Source organism: Staurois parvus, unplaced genomic scaffold (assembly GCF_062004578.1).
Source record: "Staurois parvus isolate SC_StPar_1 unplaced genomic scaffold, SC_StPar_1.0 ptg000832l, whole genome shotgun sequence".
Classification (NCBI taxonomy): domain Eukaryota; kingdom Metazoa; phylum Chordata; class Amphibia; order Anura; family Ranidae; genus Staurois; species Staurois parvus.
In genome coordinates, this window is record NW_028318628.1 from 115,724 (window position 1) to 136,983 (window position 21,260).

At 40.2% G+C, this 21,260-nt stretch overlaps 1 protein-coding gene across 1 annotated transcript in view; it reads left to right on the forward strand.

The window, feature by feature from the left end:
* IREB2 (iron responsive element binding protein 2) overlaps positions 1-21,260 on the forward strand; it is a 55,902-nt gene that overhangs the window by 13,804 nt on the left and 20,838 nt on the right. Inside the window, exons 2-10 of the mRNA XM_089655272.1 lie at positions 1,542-1,602; positions 3,943-4,032; positions 4,163-4,328; positions 6,392-6,529; positions 7,640-7,852; positions 7,950-8,019; positions 9,674-9,857; positions 12,529-12,668; positions 13,568-13,739. Of these exons, the coding sequence (XP_089511398.1) occupies positions 1,542-1,602; positions 3,943-4,032; positions 4,163-4,328; positions 6,392-6,529; positions 7,640-7,852; positions 7,950-8,019; positions 9,674-9,857; positions 12,529-12,668; positions 13,568-13,739 (1,234 nt within the window). The remainder of the gene's footprint in view (positions 1-1,541; positions 1,603-3,942; positions 4,033-4,162; positions 4,329-6,391; positions 6,530-7,639; positions 7,853-7,949; positions 8,020-9,673; positions 9,858-12,528; positions 12,669-13,567; positions 13,740-21,260) is intronic.

Genomic DNA, 21,260 nt, shown 5'->3' on the forward strand with positions numbered 1-21,260 from the left:
AAATGTTTTTTAGGTAATGCCCTAGGCTAGTGTGCCCTCTGTTTTGTTTTCTTTCTATCCAGTGATGAATTGGTGATGGAACTGACTACTACTTTAACTTGTGAACAGAAGTTATTTGAGAGATTTAATGGCAGAAGACTATATATCGGGTAAAATTACTTTTCGGCTAGCTTTTCAGACATTCTTCTTAGATGAGCAGAAATTGCTCACAATAGCTCAGGCACGCCCAAGGCCATTTCTAAAACCTCTTTGTCTGTTTCAAGGCCCTTTGTCTTGGTACTCCTGTTTACAAACCATCATTCTTTCAAGATTAGTGTAACAATTAGCTGTCGCTCAACAGGTGTAAGCACTATGCTTCTAGACCAAGGAATGTAATATTGTTTTTAAAGACTGTACTTAACCGCTTAAGATATACTGCTACAGGGCGGCACCTGTGCACAAAATCACATATATACGTGATTTTGCATTTACGGGTAGGGGGTGCACGAGCCCTATCCACGCCGCCATTCGGGGCCGCGGATGTCAATCACCGGGTCCTGGCCGGTAATTACTCGCCAGCGCCCGGTGATTACTGAGCATCTCCGACGGGGAGGAAGATTGTAAACAAAACAATCTTCCTCCGTCAGCTCAAGCACACTGCTCGGTATGGCTGTGCACAGTAAAGCCATCCCAATCAGTGTGCTTACAGTGAAGAACACGCCCCCTAGTAAAACGCACAGTTAACCCTTTGATCGCCCCTCACATTAACCCATTCCTGCCCAGTGCCATTAGTACAGTGTCAGTGCTTTTTTTTTTTTTTTTTTTTTTTTTTTTTTTTTTTAATTTGCTTATAGCACAAAAAATAAAAAATGCACAGGCAATCAAATAGCACCAAAAGAGAGCTCAATTCGTGGGGGGAAAAAAGGATGTAAATTTCATGTGGGTGCAGCGTTGCATGACTGCGCGATTGTCAGTTAAAGTAACGCATTGCCGTAACACAGAAAATGGCCTGGTCATGAAGGGTGGTAAAGCCTTAAGAGGGCAAGTGGTTAAATTGATATTAAACCTTCCAATTTTAAAAAAATTAAAATCGGAAAAGTTATACATACCTGCTGTGTGCATTTGTTTTCCACAGAGCAGCCCCAATCCTCCTCTTCTGGGGCTCCCTGCTGATGCTCTTGGCTCCTTTGCTTTGCTATGGCAGCAGAACAAACTCTTGCTCACCCCTGCTCCCTTGTCACAGGGTTTGAGTGACAGGAGTGGGAGCCAGTGGCTCCTGCTGCTGTTAATCTGTCCAGTGAGGAGTGACCGAGCTGGGAGAGCCACTGTTCTCATGCACATTGCTGGATTGTGATCATGTTCAGGTAAGTATAAGGGGGCTGGAGAGGGGGATCCTCTGCAACAGAAGGTGTGGTGGTTTTTTGTTTTTACCTTTTTATGTGTATAATGCATTAAGGTACAAAACCTGAAGGTTTTAGAACCACTTTAATTAGTGAAGTGTTACGTATTAGGCTTATACAATGAATACTTCAATGTAAGCATTCTGTGTGCTCTTTGTTTAGGTTGGTAGCAGATCTGAGCAGACAGATAAGAAGATGATGGATTTCACAACCAATTTGACAGGTATGTGATGCATTATTTTTTATTTAAAACATGATGGCCTTTCTTTGTGTACTTATATATAACTATAGGCAAGACTTGTTTTTAGGTTTTGGATAGAGTGAAGATGGATTAGAACACCTGTCAGTTTTATTGCTGTCTGTTCCCACATTAGGGAGATTCCCCTTCTGTTTACCGTTAATATTGAAAGTAAAAGAAAAACATAAATGTTAGGTTGTCCCCAGAAAAGTAATAAAGGGGAAAACTTCCATTACGGAAGATTTTAAAGGAATTCCCTTAATATGCAGAGATTTCCTCTCACTTCCTTTTTGCTTATGACAGAAAGTGAATTGAAATCAGAACAGATTACGAAAAAAAAAAATCTGACGGGAGTAACCCTCCTATACTCTATCCAAAATGAAAAAGAAAGTTTTGACTATAGTTCTTCTTTAAGGGGAACCTATCAGGACAGGGAAATGGGAGCTACAACTGCTGGTTTGTTTTTTAAGCTGCATACTTTTTCCTAATCCTTGCTTTCCTGCATTTCTAGTCTTTAACGAATATGCAGACGATAAGGTGTTGTGATGCCTAATATACATATGATCATTGACTCACAGAGGTCAATACGGTGCAAGGATAAACATGTAAACAGAAAATGGGGATGCATACCAATCTGGTGCAATAAACACGAATACTATTTTAATAGAGTATTAAAATTGGCCCAGGCCAGTTTTCAGTTGTCGCTGTTTGACAATTGCTCAGTCATGCAACACTGTGTGGGGGGGGAATGATAATTTCATATGGGTATAAATAGAGCTTTCTTTTGGTGGTATTTCATCACCACCGGGTTTATTTTTTAGCTAAATGAACGAAAAATGAATGAACGTTTGTTTTGGGGAAAAAAAACCCCACGTTTTTCTTGTTTTTGTTATAAAATTTTGCAAAATATTAATTGTTCATAAATTTAGGCCAAAATGTATTCTGCTACAATTCTCTGGTGAAAATAACCCAAATCCGTGTTTATTATTTAGTCTGTAGCAAAGTCCACAGACTATGGTATATATCTGAAAATCCATCAGTTCTGATGTACTGACAGCCTGTCCTACTTCTTGAGGCCCAAAAATGCCAGAACAGTACAAATATTCCCCAAATGACTCCTTTTTTTTTGGAAAGTAGACAGTCCACGTTATTTAGTAAGAGGCATGGCAAGTTTTTTTTTTTTTTTTTTTTTTTTTGTTTTTGAAGTTGTAATTTTTTGGAAAATTATGAAATTAATTTTTTTATTTTTCACAATTGTTTATGTATTTATTTTTTTACATACTGTCGCCAATGCAATACAGCATCATATAACTGGTGTGGTGGTGATCAGGGACACTGGTGACAGTATGTAGGGGAAAATTTTTTTTTACAAGTTGATTGCTTGTACCAGTGAATCTCACTGGTATAAGCAACCATTTTTTACTGAATAGAATTGATTCAGTGTGTGTGCTTGTGATCAGCTGTGGTTGGCCTCAGCTAATCGCATGGTACAGATGGGCTGTGATTAGCCCTGTCTGTATCATGTGCCCACTGTGACAAATCACAGCTAGCAACACAGTTGTACACAATGAATGGCATGAATTGAAGCCATTCATTGTTTACAGTTGTCATGTGATCTGCTGTGATTAGTGATAGCGATCACATGGTACCAGCAGCTGCCCGGTACAGCGATCTGTCATCTGCTGTGTCCATTGGCCGTGCAGTGTGGCCACTTTGCAGGAGGATATCATATGACATCCACCCGAAAAGATGAAAGTTCTGCATGGTCATCATTTGACAATGGGCAGGGAGTGGTCAATACTTTAATAAAGTGTTAGTATGTATTGCACCAGATTGGTGCCCTTCCCAATCTTTTTGCTGTTTGTTTGTTTTTTTTTTTATTATTATTTTCATTTTATGCGTCTAACTTCTGTATGTGGTGTGGGGGAGCTGCAGTTTCGTTTGTTCTGGATACAAGTACTGATTAATTATGCTACTGTTCTTTTAGAACAAAGACTCAGCACTGATTTCAGTGTTTCCAAGGGTAAATATGACAGCCCTAAAACTTGTCAGCATCAGCAATGGTAGCTCCTATATCCTATTTTGAAAGGCTTTTATTAAAATGTACATATAGCCAAAACATTTTTTTTAGTGTTAGGTAGAGTGGTCAAAAGGTTGTCCCCAGAACAGCGAGTAAGGGGCAATCTAACAAAATCATGGATAGCAGTAAAATCTGATGGGTTCTATCTATTTGCAATTCTATCAAAATAATTACCAAAAAATGTTTTTGTGTAAATACACTTTAAACTTGCCAATAATTTTGACTGTGGGTTTGTACTTCGTTAGAGAATCCTTTCAAGTACTTGGTGGAATCTCTTGATTGCAGTCCTAACAAGACATTCTTTAATGTATCTAAACTGCAGACATCAGATTATGGTAAGTTGGTTTCTACAATTGAGGTTTTTTTTTTTCTTGATTTTGAAGGCCTTTCTTATCTTTTCATTATTTGAACAAATATTAAAAGAAAAAAAGTGAAATGTTTGTGCATATTATTTCCTCACTGCAGACACTTTGCCATACTGTATACGTGTGGTGCTGGAAACTATGGTGCGAAACTGTGATGGTGTCTTGGTAAAAGAAGAGGATGTCTTCAAAGTCTTGAAATGGAAGAGTAAATGTGAAAATCAAGAGGTGCCCTTCCTTCCAGCTCGTGTAGTTTTGCAGGATTTCACGTAAGTAACATAACTGCTTTATGGGCGTTTCAATTTAAAAAGGAGCTAGCCTCTATAGTATAATTACAGCATTTCACAGTAGAGAGCTAGTCTTCCTTTTCTGATCCTTCAAAGGGGAAAAGTACTGTGGTATCCACTCACTATGAATAAATATAAAAAAAAAAAAACAAAACGTTAATATTTTATTTGCATTTTTTTTTCTTTTTTTAAATCAAATTTATATTTTTATTAGAAAAGTTTTTTTTTGTTTTTTTTTTCTTGTGATTCAAAAATATATCACAAAGAAAAGTAGTATGAATGTAAGTACTTCCAATAGAAGCATGTTAGTTATACATGGCAGAGTATCATGTTGAAACACACAAAGCACACACAGGGAGTCTATCTCTGTTCCAACAGCAAGTAAGTACATATAAGGGTTTTATCAAAGTTCAACATTACTTGTATATAACAGTCAAACAACCAAAATAGAACCAATACCAAAAAAGTGTCTGCATACACCCAAAAGCCTGTAGGTAAGTACCCACGTGTGCCTAAACCTCTAGCTCTCACCACTATTCAGGAGGGTGTGTAACTCAAGCCAAGGAAATGTGAAACCTGCCTACTTCTGTAATGATACCACCCCAGCTATTGGAGTTAACATTGTAGCAACCAGAATTAAACCAGGGAGAAAGGGGCAAGTCCTGGTACCATAAGCCATGGTTCCCATAATTTTGGGAAAAAAATGAGTGCCCCTGTATTGATATAGATCTGTTTTTCAATTATGTAGGGTATTATTCACTTTGTATGCACCACTTCATAGCTATCAGTTTGAGGGCAATAAACCGCACATATTATAGGAATTCTAGTCTCTGGAGGGAAGCTCTTCTCGTCAATATCCCCAAGTAAGCATAGCATTTCAAGTTGAACATGAAAAAATAATTCTTCTATATTTTGATATGGCTATACATTTAAGTCCAAGTAAAACCTTAGCCCCCATTCACGAACATTTTTCTGCTAGTTTTCCTCTGTGATTATGCAGAACCCTAATCTTTCTAACTGTATTTGTTCACACCTGTTCACACTTGTGTGCAGTATGCCCTATGCTCAAAAAACTTTGAGCTTTTTTATTTCTTGAGCATATTTTAGGTGTTTTTTTTATTTCTTGCCCAGCCCAGGAAACAAAACAATACAAAAACACCTGTTACACTTCTGAAAAAAAAGTTTCAAAATAGGAATACATTTTGCTTCTGTGTAAGTGAGGCCTAGTTTAAATTGAAGTGGTTGTAAACCCTTACGTACACCCAGTAAATTGACTGGCCTCAGGTGATACACAGAGATGAAACAAACCCTGCTACTTGGGTTATACCTGTCTATCTGACGTCTTCTCTACATCTGTTGAAAGTGCTGATTTTACACAGGTTTTCTGTCTCTGAAGAGCTGGGGGCAGAGTGCTAAATTACACATTGCAGTAAGCAGAGCTCCAAGAGCTGATTGGCGGAAAGGGGCACAATTCTCCCCCCTCCACACAGCACAGAAACAGAGCTGAGTCTGTCAATCACAGGCTGTGCCCTCCCAGTCACTATTTCTCTCTTGGTGTCTGGAAAAATTGTCAGAAGTGACGCATGCAGATAGCAGAAGAGCGAGGCAGTGGAAAGAAATAAAACACTTAGTGCTCTGGATTGAGATCGGTACACGCTATAGAGGGATATCCTTTGTTCGTATTTTATGTCCGGTGTTTACAATCACTTTAACTACATTCCAGATTCATATTTGAACATTATGACAAAAGTCCACCCATCCCTTTGCAGACTTTAGTTCCACTTAAAGATTTCAGGGTTGTTTTTTTTTTTTTTGTTTTTTTTCTTCAGTGTTTATGAATATGCATCATAACATGTGTATGGATGAAACTCAACCTAACATTCATATTCCAAACTTTTTCTTGTTCTTGAATTGACACGCATTTGCTAAGTAACAGCTAAAATATTTCCTAAGGTATTTTTTTTTGTCTACAAACTAGTATGCTTGTTCTTTCTCATTGCTCATTAATACCTCCTTTTAAAAATGTTGTATTTTTGTTATTCTAGGGGTATTCCCGCTATGGTTGACTTTGCTGCCATGAGAGATGCTGTGAAAAAAATGAATAGAGATCCTGCATTAATCAACCCAGTTTGTGCCACAGACCTCATTGCAGACCATTCTTTACAGCTGGATTTTACTAAATGGTATTGCACATTTCTGTGTAAATATTCTATGTGTATGTTAATTACATTTATGAGGTTTTTTTTTTTCCAAGATATTGAAATCATTCTAGGGGCTCTTCTTGATTAGCTGTTCATCAAATATTTAATAAAGGGCTGTTGATTGAAAACCTCTGACATTTATATTGTTATCAATATTTCTTTTTGACACCCTAAAAATAAAAATTAACTCTGAATATGCAGGAAGATTCACAGGATGCAAGCTCTGTTTTAAAGTATCTCTTCTCCCAAAATGTACTATTACATTCTGTTTTATACAGAAGGTAAGAAAGGGGTGGTGTTAGATGTTGTTAAAGTATTAAAATCACCTGTTTGATTTGTATCTATACTAGCACATTATGTTCTTAGCTTCCAGGGGGAATTTTTTTTTCCATGTGTCAATTCTGCCTAACAGTTGTGAAACTTAGTGTTATTAAACCCACAACCGTAAAATCAGTCTGTATATGCAGTAAAGCATGCTTGTGCTACTCCCTGTGGAACCTAAGGGGTTAATCTTTTAAAATGGCTGCTTGATCCTATCTTCTCTGATCATTCCCTTCTTCAACCGTCCCCAATCCATCTGCTGATAGTACAGAGCCATAGGAGGCACTCTGCACATGTATTGCTGGAGTTTTTGTTTTGTTTTTTTTTCTTTGGGAGGGTGCATGTGATCAGCACAAGGCCAATCAGCACTGTCCAGACAGGGAGAGAGGGGTAGAGTGAGAACTTCTTGGGAAAACGTTTTGTGTAAAATGAAGGACACGTAGATATTGCAACAGTGAAAATCCATGTCAATATGGTACTGATATTGTGTTTTATGTTCTGAAAAGCAGGTCTAGAGCTGTTTCTAGTCTTAGTCTTTAGGATTCTTCTTCTCTCACAATAGTACAATTCTGTTATTGAAAATAGGTTTTAGTGCAGCTCCAATAACTATCCATTTAAATTTGTTCAGACTATCCTGCAGTACAGAAAATTGGTTGTTTGCTTTAGGTAAATGTAAGTATTCTGATAAGGCTATCCTAATGATGGAGCTGAGGCTGAGACTTTAAAATTGCATACTGTTTTAATCCTCTATAAATTCTTTCTTTATTCCAGTGTGGCACAGAATGCCCCAAGTGTAGCTTCTGCGGATTCACACAGACCCACATCCAAGCTTTCTCCAGCCAAATCGTCAGTTTCTAAATCTCATTGTAGAGGACAGAGTGGATGCAGGGCAGCCTGTAATGTTGGAGCAACGAACAGGAGCTCTCAGGAGCAGATTGAAAACACACCAATGCTATGTCCTTTTCATTTACAACCCATTCCCGAGTAAGTCTGAATGGCTTTGTGCATATGTCCTAATTTAAACTTGTTTCCAGAAAGCATAATCGTTATGTTAACACTTTTTTCCTTGGTGCTGTCATAGGCCTGAAGCTGCACTGAAAAGTCTTGAGATTGAATTTAACAGGAATAAAGAGAGACTTCAGTTTTTAAAGGTATAATAAACGATTTACTGGAAGCTGTTTAGTTGGGCAATAAATGGTATCGCCCTAAATTCAAACGTCTACATTTTTATACTCCATTAAAATATCTTTTACAGTATCCAGATTTTATGGCACATCATGAAGAATATAGCCTTCAGCAATGATAACCAGTGACCTAGAACAAGCTTGTGTATTCTGCCATAAATATACAAATAGTTGTCTGTAGCAGTGAGATTACGGATTTGCAGTTTGCACTTTCTGTACCAAGTCAGCCTTAACAATACTCATATTGTTGTTTTGACATGTTCCATTTAAAGCTGTATTAAACAAAAGGTAAAACTGTCTAGCTTTATTTATTAGTAACTTTCTTTTACTGCATATAATGCATTCTGCTAAATTATTATAAACAAAAGAGACAGGCAGTGTGAACAAGTTGCATCAAATGTGGTTCTAGAGAAGGGAGATGGTACTATGTGTGACGTGTGACCAGATTGTCAGCCCCATGTCTTCCCTATAGCGTTGTGAAGCAGAATTCCTAAAATGTTTAAAAAGCTGTGATCCCAGTGAATGACCCACTGGAGATAAGATGATGACTCTTGCACAGACAAACCTAAGTAACCTGTGCAGAAGGGTTTAGAGCAGGGGTGTCAAACTGCGGCCCTCCAGCTGTTGTGTAACCATGAGTCCCATGAGGCATTGCAAGGCTGACAGTTAAAAACATGACTCCCAAAGTCAGAGGCATGATGGGACTTGGTTTGGGACCTATGGTTTAGAGGGTCACTCTCTGCTCTCTATCAGTATTGGGAAAACCGTCAAAATTAAGTTATAAATCATAGGCCTTTCGCTGTAGGGGGTGACATGACAAATGTTTTATTGCTGCTCTTTCATATTACTAGTTAAGGCATAACTTGTTTTAGGTTTGAGGGGATATTTCCCTGGTAAGGATTTTATTGCTGCCTGGGTGCCCATTAGAGATTTGCACTCTCTAATTGCCTTGATAACTAATGTCATCCAGAATGAAAATTGGGGTATATTCAAAATGTTGGGTTGCCACCAAAACGAGGATGGAGGGGAAAACTTCCACTGGTGACACTTGTACACATAACTGTCCTTTCACTTCCTGTTGAGTCAACAGGACAGGGGAGTGAAGGGGAATCTCCCCAATGAGACACAAATGGCCAAAATAAAACTGTCAGGGGTTTTCTCTCCCCCAATGTATCCAAAATGAAAAGCAAGTTTTTGGCTTTAGATATACTTAAAGCAAGCCTGTTCTTTTCTTCTCACACATACCTACAGCATATACTTAACTTTCCTCTACTGTCCCAACTCTCTGTCCAGTGTCAGGCGACCAAGAATATGTTGGTTGAATATATGGGTGTGGACGAACATGTGATAGTGCTGGGCCAGTCATTGCTGACACGTGTCAGTCTATACCCTTGTGCAAGGCAAATAGCACCCATTGGCTGAACAGAAAATTGGGAGGATGGGGAAGAGTATATCCTACTGGAAGTGGGGGCTACATTAAAATAAAATTGTTTCTTTGCCCTGCGTGATTAAAGTACAGGTTCACTTTAGAAAAATTTGGTATTTTGACTATTTGCTTTAATATTTTTATATGCTGTATTGGTTTAACATAATGTGTGTCTGTTTTGCTTTATTTGTTCAGTGGTGTTCAAAGGCCTTTCAGAATGTGACTGTGATTCCTCCAGAAACTGGAACTGTGCACCAAGTGAATCTGGAGTACCTATCCCGAGTTGTGATGGATCAGAAAGATCTCTTATATCCAGACACTATACTTGGTACTGACTCTCACACTACTATGGTGAATGGTCTTGGAATTTTGGCTTTGGGTAAGAATTTTTTTTTTTTTGTTTTTTGTGCTACTCCAAGACACCACTGATTTGGTCTTTACTGATTTGTATGAGGTATGCAATACCCATCTATCTTAATTGTACAGAACAGAAGCAGAATTTTCATAGCCGTAGGGTTATAGATGTGTACCTTCAGGTGATTGCACACTCGCACAGCTTTTAGAGGACAAGCTCAAGGAATGGCAAATTAAATCATCTCTTCTCCAGCTTGTTCTTGGCACATGTTCACACAGCAGAGCCTGACTGACCTATACTCACTGGCCACTTATTGGGTACACCTTGCACTTAATACTAAGAAATATCCTCCACGCCATTACACCACCAGCTGCAAGGCAGGATGGATTCATGCTTTCATGTTTACTCCAAATTCTGACCCTACATCTGAATGTCGCAGCAACCGGTCTGCACATTTCTTCTCTGACCTTAACAAGGCATTTTCGTGCACACAACTGCTGCTCACTGGATATTTTCTCTTTTTCAGACCATTCTCTAAACTCTAGAGATGCTTGTGTGTGAAAATCCCAGTAGATCAGTAGTTTGTGAAATAGAACAGCCCATCTGGCACCAACAGCCATGCCATGTTCAAAGTCACTTATATCCCCTTTCTTCCCCATTCTGATTCTTGGTTTGAACTACAGCAAGTCGTCTTCACCTCGTCTACATGCCTAAATGCATTGAGTTGCTGCATTTGTGATTGGCAGATTAGCAATTTGTGTTACCAAGCAATTGAACAGGTGTACCTAATAAAGTGGATTGCATGAGGCTAATATCAAAACCGGTTAAAATACTTGCATTCAAAAACATTTAGGGCTTGTTTTCACCCTGTGCTGAAACCTGCATTTTTTTTTTTTTCTGCACTTGAAGGTGAGTCACTACAAACTCCCCTAGAAGACAGTTGTTTCTATGTTCCCCATTCACACCAGAAACCATCACCCGAAGTTGTTGGTCAAATGTCATTTTATTAAAGTAAAACAAAAATTACAATGCAAAGCACCACCAATACACATCTGATATTCAGTTGTATGTTGTTGTGTTTTTTGTTTTGTAATACATTTTTAAATGTAAGTTGTGCTTTTATGAATGCCTGGAATTCAGCTTTAAATCAAATGTTTTTTGTTCTTAATTTAACTGGCCTGGTGAATGTGGTTGATTCCCTACCAATAGGTAACAGTACAGTGTGTACTAGCATTACAGTGGGCTTTCATGTTTAGGCCTCATGCAGACTCTTCGCAGGTTCTGTGTGCTGAGGTGTGACATCTCTGGCCCTTTCTGGTGTCTAGGGAGCTGTGTGTGCCACATACAGCTGTCAATACAAATATCTGTACACTACCTTGCGCATGGTGCTTCTTCCTAAATGTGAAATTGCCACATTTTGGGGAGAAGTATCGTACATGCTTGCTCGAAAAAATTTACTGCAGGAACCATTTGCATTTACCCCGAGCATGGTCATGTACATATGTGTGCTGTAAGTGCTGCTCCTTAGACATCAGGAATTTTAACCACAGTAAGCAACTTTGATTCATATAAAAATTTTAGTGCTTTCAGGCAGACGGATTGCCTGATATAAGCTAGGTTTGTTAGCAATATTCCTGATTCATCAGTGGGATTGTGCTGATACAGCCACTATATAAGTGATCCAGACCTTACATTAAAGCAGAACCACACTGCATCTGAGCACCACAAACCAGAAACGCTATTTAGTTAATATTCAATGCACACTCCACCACCTATTCATTTCTCAATGCTGTATTTTTCTGACAAATCAATTGAAAAACCTTTCCTAATGGCCATCTTTAGTAAGGGTAGATGATTAATGTAGGATTTCATCGAATGCATCTGTCCTTTTGTGCAGGCAGAAGGGTGTGCTTAGCTGAGAAAATACCTCCTTGGATGTGTGATATCATTTTGCCTAGGCCCGGAAACCAGGAAATGACTAAAGAAATGTGAAAAAATAAGTTAAAATTTGCACTAAAATGTTGATTGAGAGAGTGAAGTTCCGCTTTAAGCACATTAGCATTTGTGTAAAGTTACTAGGCCAAGCTTAAATGTGTAAGAGACACTGACTGAGAGAGAATGGAACAGGCTGGTTGTCAGTCAGGCACTTCATAAATGTCATTTACACGTTCTATAGAGGTTTGCATTTAAATTTTGCATTTGGTTGCTTTTCAGTACACCAATATATTTAAAGTGTTTCTATGCCCAAAACCTTACTGTTTGTTTTTTATTTTTGTTTTGGATAGAATGGGAAAAGTTGAGAACCCCTCACCAGGGTTTACTGCTATTCAGGGATTAATTTAGAGAGATTTCTCTCACTTCTTGTTTTGGGGACTGCGTTTTACCAGACAGGAAGTGAGGGAAAAATCTGCAACTGGAGAACACTGACTGGTCCCCAGCAGTCCCCTATTTAATTTACTAAAAGAATGTTTAGTTTTGTCTGTGTTACTGTTGGAGAGATTCCTTCACTTCCTGTTTGGTAAAAACGTTGTTCCCCTTGACAGGAAAGGGAGGGTAAATTTCTCTAGCAGGGCCATGGACAGCAGTGAAACCTGACAGAAATTCTAATCCTTTTCCACACTTTCCTCAGTTAAAAATAAACTAAATATATTCAACGTTATGGCTATAGATGCACTTTAACATATTTATCTTTCAGGCATGGGTGGAATAGAGTCTGAAGCTGCTATGTTGGGGATACCCGTTACATTAACCTTGCCTGAAGTTGTTGGATGTGAGCTGACTGGCTCAATCAGTCCATTTGCTACTTCTATAGATGTTGTTCTAAGCATCACCAAGGTGAGAGATGTTGAATACTGTGTGTACTCTGTTTCCTTTTTTAGCAAGCAGAATAACTTCTTGCAACTACTGATTTAATACCTTTATCCTGAATCGCATCACAAGATATTTCACAATGTCATTAACGGTTAAAGTGATATTAAAGGCAATAATAAAAAAACAAACAAATAGGTTGTACTTACCTGCTCTGTGCAGTGGTTTTGCACAGAGCAACCCCAATCCTCCTCAGGTCCTGCACTGGTGCTCCTGGCCCCTCTTCCCTGGTGAGTGCACTCAGAACTAGTGTCTTGCTATGGGGGCACCCAAGCAGGCTCCATCCCGAGCTGCTGCTCTGCATGTCCATTCACACACGGTCACAGCATGGCCCTTCCGCCTCTGTCCTCATTAGTTCACTGGCTGTGATTGACAAACAATGAGGAGGGGGAGAGTCCTCGAGGCTCTTGTGCTCATCGCTGTATCGTGATAGGGCTCAGTAAGTATTGGGGGAGCTAAGGCTTCATGCATGAAGGTAAAAAACCTTGAGCATTTACAACCACTTTAAAGTCCAATTCCAGCTGAAATGTTTTTATTACATGGGTTAGGTTAAACCATCTGTCAGTTCTGTACTGGGGAATTTTCCTTTCACTACCTAGCAGGAATTGGAACATAGACTAAAAGACCCAGAGTGAGGAATAGTTGTAATTTCTAGCAATAATTTTATTGCTGTTCTGGTGACAACCACACTCCTCAATGTACTGTATGGGCATCTCAGGTACAGAAAGTGAACAAAATTATTTGTAATGAGGTCACATGCAGGTTCTAATAAAATTAGGATGTCCTTGTACGTGGCTCTCCCTAGGTAGGATTAGACCCGTTTTATGTCTGCTTTTTATGATCATCTAGCTTATCTTTCCATACAGCATCTACGAAAAGCAGAGATATCTGGGAGATTTGTAGAATTCTTTGGAGATGGTGTCTCTATTCTTTCGGTAGCTGACCGCACCACAATCGCCAACATGAGTCCAGAGTATGGGGCCACAGTGGCCTTTTTTCCAGTGGACCAAGTGACCCTTAGTCATCTACAGCAGACCGGTAAGAAATCTGCATCTGCTAGACAGTTGTTTTAGCATAAAATGTACCGTATTTTTCGCTCCATAAGACGCACCTGACCATAAGACGCACCTAGGTTTTAGAGGCGAAAAACAGGAAAAAAAAAATTCTGAACCAATGGACTGCAGACACAGTACAGGAGATGACCAGAGACTGTGGACACAGTACAGGAGATGACCAGAGACTGTGGACACAGTACAGGAGATGACCAGAGACTGTGGACACAGTACAGGAGATGACCAGAGACTGTGGACACAGTACAGGAGATGACCAGAGACTGTGGACACAGTACAGGAGATGACCAGAGACTGTGGACACAGTACAGGAGATGACCAGAGACTGTGGACACAGTACAGGGGATGGCCAGAGACTGCGGACATAGTACAGGAGATGGCCAGAGACTGCGGACACGGTACAGGAGATGACCAGAGACTGCGGACACAGTACAGGATATGGCCAGAGACTGCGGACATACTACAGGATATGACCAGAGACTGCGGACACAGTACAGGATATGACCAGAGACTGCGGACATAGTACAGGAGATGGCCAGAGACTGCGGACATACTACAGGAGATGACCAGAGACTGCGGACACAGTACAGGAGATGGCCAGAGACTGCGGACACAGTACAGGAGATGGCCAGAGACTGCGGACACAGTACAGGAGATGGCCAGAGACTGCGGACACAGTACAGGAGATGACCAGAGACTGCGGACGCAGTACAGGAGATGACCAGAGACTGCGGACGCAGTACAGGGGATGACCAGAGACTGCGGACGCAGTACAGGGGATGATCAGAGACTGCGGACGCAGTACAGGGGATGACCAGAGACTGCGGACGCAGTACAGGGGATGACCAGAGACTGCGGACGCAGTACAGGGGATGACCAGAGACTGCGGACGCAGTACAGGGGATGACCAGAGACTGCGGACGCAGTACAGGGGATGACCAGAGACTGCGGACGCAGTACAGGGGATGACCAGAGACTGCGGACGCAGTACAGGGGATGACCAGAGACTGCGGACGCAGTACAGGGGATGACCAGAGACTGCGGACGCAGTACAGGGGATGACCAGAGACTGCGGACGCAGTACAGGGGATGACCAGAGACTGCGGACGCAGTACAGGGGATGACCAGAGACTGCGGACGCAGTACAGGGGATGACCAGAGACTGCGGACGCAGTACAGGGGATGACCAGAGACTGCGGACGCAGTACAGGGGATGACCAGAGACTGCGGACGCAGTACAGGGGATGACCAGAGACTGCGGACGCAGTACAGGGGATGACCAGAGACTGCGGACGCAGTACAGGGGATGACCAGAGACTGCGGACGCAGTACAGGGGATGACCAGAGACTGCGGACGCAGTACAGGGGATGACCAGAGACTGCGGACGCAGTACAGGGGATGACCAGAGACTGCGGACGCAGTACAGGGGATGACCAGAGACTGCGGACGCAGTACAGGGGATGACCAGAGACTGCGGACGCAGTACAGGGGATGACCAGAGACTGCGGACGCAGTACAGGGGATGACCAGAGACTGCGGACGCAGTACAGGAGATGACCAGAGACTGCGGACATAGTACAGGGAAAATACCAGGGACACAGTACAGATGACCAGAGACTGCAGACAGTAAAGGGGATGACCAGAGACTGCTGACCTTTGGGGAGGGAGGGGGAGCGGGTACCTGAATTTGACAGGTACCCGCTCCCACTTCCGCGGCGTTGTCCTTCTCTCTTCTTCTTTTGGTGAGGTAATCCCTAAGGCTTAATCCCTTCTAAAGAGATGCAGATATTGCAAATTTTCTCATCAGAACACTGAGTGTACCAGCTGATTAAAAGGAATGTTATTTCCATTCAGAATCTGAAAAAAGTAGAGTTACTCTTTCAAGCCGAGCTTCTGGCAGATATAAAAATGAACTGAATACAGGGATGCAAGTTTTATATTGTTCGACGCCTGGGATATACAGTTTCAGGTGTTGGGCAGCCTCTTTAGCCTGGGTTCACAGATATGTGTACTGAAATTGCAATGTCATTCTGGTTTCTATGTGATTTCGGTACCCTGCTCTCATTGACTTCAGTGCAAAAAAAAAACGCCTCCCATTCACTTCAGGCATCGTTCACATATAGGCATTTTGAATCGTGGGCAGAATCTCTGAGATTCTGCCTGCGAATTCAAAATGAATTTATTAAAATGTGCAATTGCTCATCAGTGTGTTCAGGTGCCATTTATTTCAGTGGCACCTGAAAATTGCGGGGCTCTTCTGCCAAGACTGTTGTTTTTGGTTTTTTTTTTCGTTTAACTTTGTGCTGCAATTGCACAAACAAAATCACGCGATGTGTGTCACTCAAAAGAAGTTCCACAACATCTTTTGGGCAGCACGCCTCGTGAAAAAATTGCCTGACAATTGCAGTAGAATCACCCCACATTTTTCATGTGCCATTTGAAATGAATAGCACCTGAACACGGTGATGTGTGATTTCACAACCGAGCGATTTTGAAATCACAGACAGAATCAGGGCAATTCTGCCCCCGATTTAAAACGCCTATGTGTGACTACAGCCTTTAATGCAAAAACGCCTCTTATTGATTTCAATGCGAAAACGCCCTTTATTAACTTCAATGCAAATACTCCTGTCAATAGCAATCCTATGTAAACACTTACCTCCGCATGCCAATGTACTCTATCACTTGCAAGTCTAGAATACACCGCTACAAACTTGCACAGGATCCTTTTCGTAATGGCATTCAAAACCCAATGTGTGTGGATCACATCTGTGTGAACCACCTTGATAGGAACACATAATATCTAGCCTGTCATGCAAATCTGTGCATTTTGAAAAGTGTGAACTAGGGTATGGCTCCATTCACACCTGGGTGTTTTGGGATACCTGCAGAATCACTTCGATTCTATCTGTGATCACAAAATGCAGGTTCAGGTGCCATTGTTTTCAATGGCACCTAAAACTTGGTGGCTCCTGCTCATTTTTGGCTGACAAGACGATCACAGCAAAACTGCACTGTGTTTTGGGTGCCACTGAAAATGACACCTTAACCTGCATTTTGAGATTGGAGGCAGAATCGCACCCATTGTGCTGCAATCCCAAAATACTCAGGAGTGAACGGGGCCTAATGGAGCGGACACCAGAGCTTGATTTTGCTGCTCAACAGGCGCCAATACTGAGCACCCAAGTGCTTCCATGTGCAACGACAACCTGAAGGACTAAAGGTGAGTTTTTTGTTTGTTTGTGTTTTTCCCCTCATTGGGGCCGGCACCAACTTTACTCGCTCAGCAGATACGCTTTTGCTGAGCATTAAAAGAGCCGTAACTCCCCTTTCCTGACTAGCACCCAATTGGTGCTCATTACTGCACGGTCTCTCCCCTCCCTGCTAGTTCCCTGGTGCAGTGATGGAGACAGACAGGAAGATGAGTAGAAGATGAACAGTTCAATGTTAACAATATTAAACGTTTTAAGTTGTCATAAAGCCCTTTTTGTTTTTAAAAGTCCTAGACATTCCTAAAAGCACCTCAGATTTAACCACTTCAATACCGGGCACTTTTTACCCCCCTCCTGCCCAGGCCAATTTTCAGCTTTCAGCGCTGTCACACTTTGGGTACAGTGTTGCATGACTGCAAAATTGTCATTCAAACAAAATTTTTATCATTTTGTTCACACAACTAGAGCTTTCTTTTGGTGGTATTTAATCACCACTGGGTTTTTTTATTTTTTGCTAAATTGAAAAAATGACAAATTTTGAAAAGATAAACAAGTTTTTCTTTGTTTCTGTTATAAAATTTTGCAAATAAATGTTCTTCATAAATTTAGGCCAAAATGTATACTGCTACATTTCTTTGGTGAAAGTAACCCAAATCGGTGTATATTTAGTCTGTAGGAAAGTTATAGTCCACACACTATGGTATATATCTGAAAATTGATTAATCCTGATGACCTATCATTTCATGAGGCTCAAAAATGTCAGGACAGTACAGATATCCCCCAAATTACCCCTTTTTGGAAAGTAGGCAGGTCTGAAGTATTTAGTAAGAAGCATGGCAAGGTTTTGGGTTTTTTTTTTTTTTTTTTTTTTTTTTTAGTAATTTTGTCTTTTTTTTTTTTTAAAATGAAATTTCAGCATTTATTAAAAATCCGGCCCCAGTGCAGTACAGCATCATCCAATAACTGGTGTGGTGGTGATCTTGGACACTGACTGGTGACCATACAGGGAAAAAAAATGTTTTTTTACTGTTTTAAAAAAAAAAAAAAACAAAAGAAAATCGCCACACTGACCAGAGTAATGTAATGTTACCAGTATTGTGATCAGTATTTTTTTTTACACACCATGATTGCATATCGCAGTGAAATTGCTATACGCTAGCATTTTTACATATAGTTACATAGTTAGTCTGGCTAAAAAAAGACAAAAGTCCATCCAGTTTAACCATTGAAGAAAAAAAAGAAAAAAAAAAAAAGTTATAATCCTATACCCACAGTTGATCCAGAGGAAGGCAAAAAAACCAGCAAAGCATGATCCAATTTGCTCCTGCAGGGAAAAAAATTCCTTCCTGATCCCCCGAGAGGCAATCAGATATACCGTGGATCAACTTTACCTAGAAATGTTATCCAATTATATTCTGTGTATCTAAGAGAGAATCCAGGCCTTTTTTTTTTTTTTTTTTTAGCAATCCACTGAGCTGGCCAGAACCAACTCTTGAGGGAGTCTATTCCACATTTTCACAGCTCTCACTGTGAAGAAACCTTTCCTTGTTTTGGAGATTAAATTTTCTTTTCCTCCAGACGTAAAGAGTGCCCCCTTGTCCTCTGTGATGGCCTCAGGATGGCTGTACACCGAGTTCACTATATGAACCACTGATGTATTTATACATGTTGATCATATCCCCCCTTAATCTCCTCTTCTCAAGAGAGAATAAATTCAGTTCCTCTAATCTCTCCTCCTAGCTGAGCTCCTCCATGCCTCTTATCAGTTTGGTTGCCCTTCTCTGTACCCTCTCAAGTTCCCTAATGTTCTTTTTGTGAATTGGTGCCCAAAACTGAACTGCATATTCTAGATTAGGTATTACCAATGATTTGTACAGGGGAAATCTGATATCTCTCTCTGGAGTCTATACCTCTTTTAATACAAGAGAGGATTTTGCTCGCTTTAGAAACTGCAGCTTGGCATTGCATGCCATTATTAAGCTTGTGATCTACCAGAACTCCCAGATCCTTCTCCACCAATGATGCCCCTAGTATGTATGATGCATGCATATTCTTAGCCCCAAGTGCATAACCTTACATTTATCAACATTAAACCTCATTTGCCACATAGTTGCCCAATTAAACAGTGCATTGAGGTCGGCTTGTAAGTTGGAGACATCCTGTAAGGACGATATTCCACTGCACAGCTTGGTGTCATCTGCAAAGACTGAAATGGGATTTTTAATCCCAGACCCTATATCGTTTATAAATATATCAAAAAGTAAGGGTCCCAACACTGAACCTTGGGGTACACCACTGACAACCCTAGACCATTCAGAGTATTAATCATTAACCACTACTCTTTGAATACAATCTTTTAGCCAGTTTTCTATCCATTTACATACAGATTTTTCCAAGCCTGTAGATTTTATCTTGCACATTAGCCGTGTGTGAGGAACTAAGTCAAACGCTTTTGCAAAATCCAAGTATAGCACATCCACCGTCACTCCTCTGTCCAAGGTTTTGCTCACCTCATAAAAAGAAATCAGATTTGTTTGACAACTTCTGTCTTTCATGAATCAATGCTGTTGCTTAAAATATTTTTTTCCAGCAAGAACTCATCTATGTGGTCTTTAATTAAACTCTCCAGTATTTTCCCAACTATAGAAGTTAATCAGATCTATAATTACTTGGTAAAGATTTTGTCCCCCCTTTTTAAATATAGGCACCTCATTGGCCTTACGCCAATCCAAAGATGGTATGCCAGTCATTAAAGAGTCCCTAAAAATTAGAAACAATGGCTTTGAAATGACAGAGCTAAATTCTTTAAGGACCCGTGGGTGTATGCCATCTGGTCCAGGTGCTTTATTCTGTCTAAATATTTTTGGATCATATCAGTTGTGAGCCAATGTGGATCATCTGGAGCTGTGTCAATACCATGCCCATTATGGACAAGATCTCCCCCATGCTCCTTTTGTATACACAGAGCTGAAGAAGGTATTTAATTTACCTTCTCTTTGTCCCCAGTCACCCACTCTAGATTTTGTAAAGGGCCTACATGCTCGGACCGGACCTTTTTTTACTATTAATATATTTGAAGAATTTTTGGGGGTTTGTCCTGCTATCTTTTGCAATCTATCGTTTTCAATTTTTGTGGTCTTTATTTCCTTTTTTGCATAGTCTGTTATATTTTTTGTAATGTTTAAATGATGATAGCATTCCTTCATTTTATATTTAATAAAAGCTCTTTTCTTATTATCAATAGCTTTTTTTTTTTAACTTTGGCCGTAAGCCACATAGGTTTGATTTTTAGCTTTTTAAACTTGTCCATGAGAACATATTTTGCAGTGTGTTCACATACAGTCTTTTTAAAGAACTCCCATTTCTGTGTTGTGTTCATCGATGCCAATATTCCCTCCCAGTCTAAGTGAGCTCTCACCCTTGGAAAATTGGCTCTCTTAAAGTTGAACGTTTTTTATTTTTCCCGTTTGTGCTTGATGTTTACAGCTAACCATAAATGAAATCATGTTATGGTCACTACTACCCAGATGTACTTTTATATGGACATTCATAATAAGCTCTGCATGGTTTGAGATTACCAGGTCCAGCAGAGCATCATTTCTAGTTGGGGCCTCTATGAACTGTACCATAAAATTGTCCTGTAGTAGGTCTAAAAAGTTTTGCCCTTTAACTGTTCCTGCAGTACCATTACTCCAGTCAGTTTTTGGGTAGTTAAAATCCCCCATTATTATCACTGTCCCTGCCCTTGCACCCCTTTTGATCTGTGCAAGGAGTCTCCATCTCCTCATTAACACTGGGAGGCCTATAACAAACTCCATTGATTACCTTTGTAGTATGCACCCCTATGTGCAGTTCCACCCATAGTGCACATTAATAGCTGCCCAATAATTTTGCATACATAGGTATTCTCCTAAGAAAGCCAAAACCTCTTTTTTACCTTCTTAAATATTCAGGTTTGAGGTTTAATATTTTGGATTGACCGAGAGCACTGTAGTTGTTCAGTAATGAAATTATCCTCAAAAATACAACTTGCTTAGTTGTGCACACAGTGTAGTGCTCACTTTATATATTTATATTATTTCTGTTTCTGAATTGTCCAATCAGAAGCCTCTAGATGGGGAGTAAAAAAAAATTTAATTGTAACAGTTAAAATGTTTTCAACCTCTTGTCTATGCTGCACGTTGTCTACACATTACATGTTCTTTGGCACGTGTATATTGTTTAGCTATTTACCTGGATTTGAGCTTTAAAGTGTACAGCCCAAAAAAATTCCCAA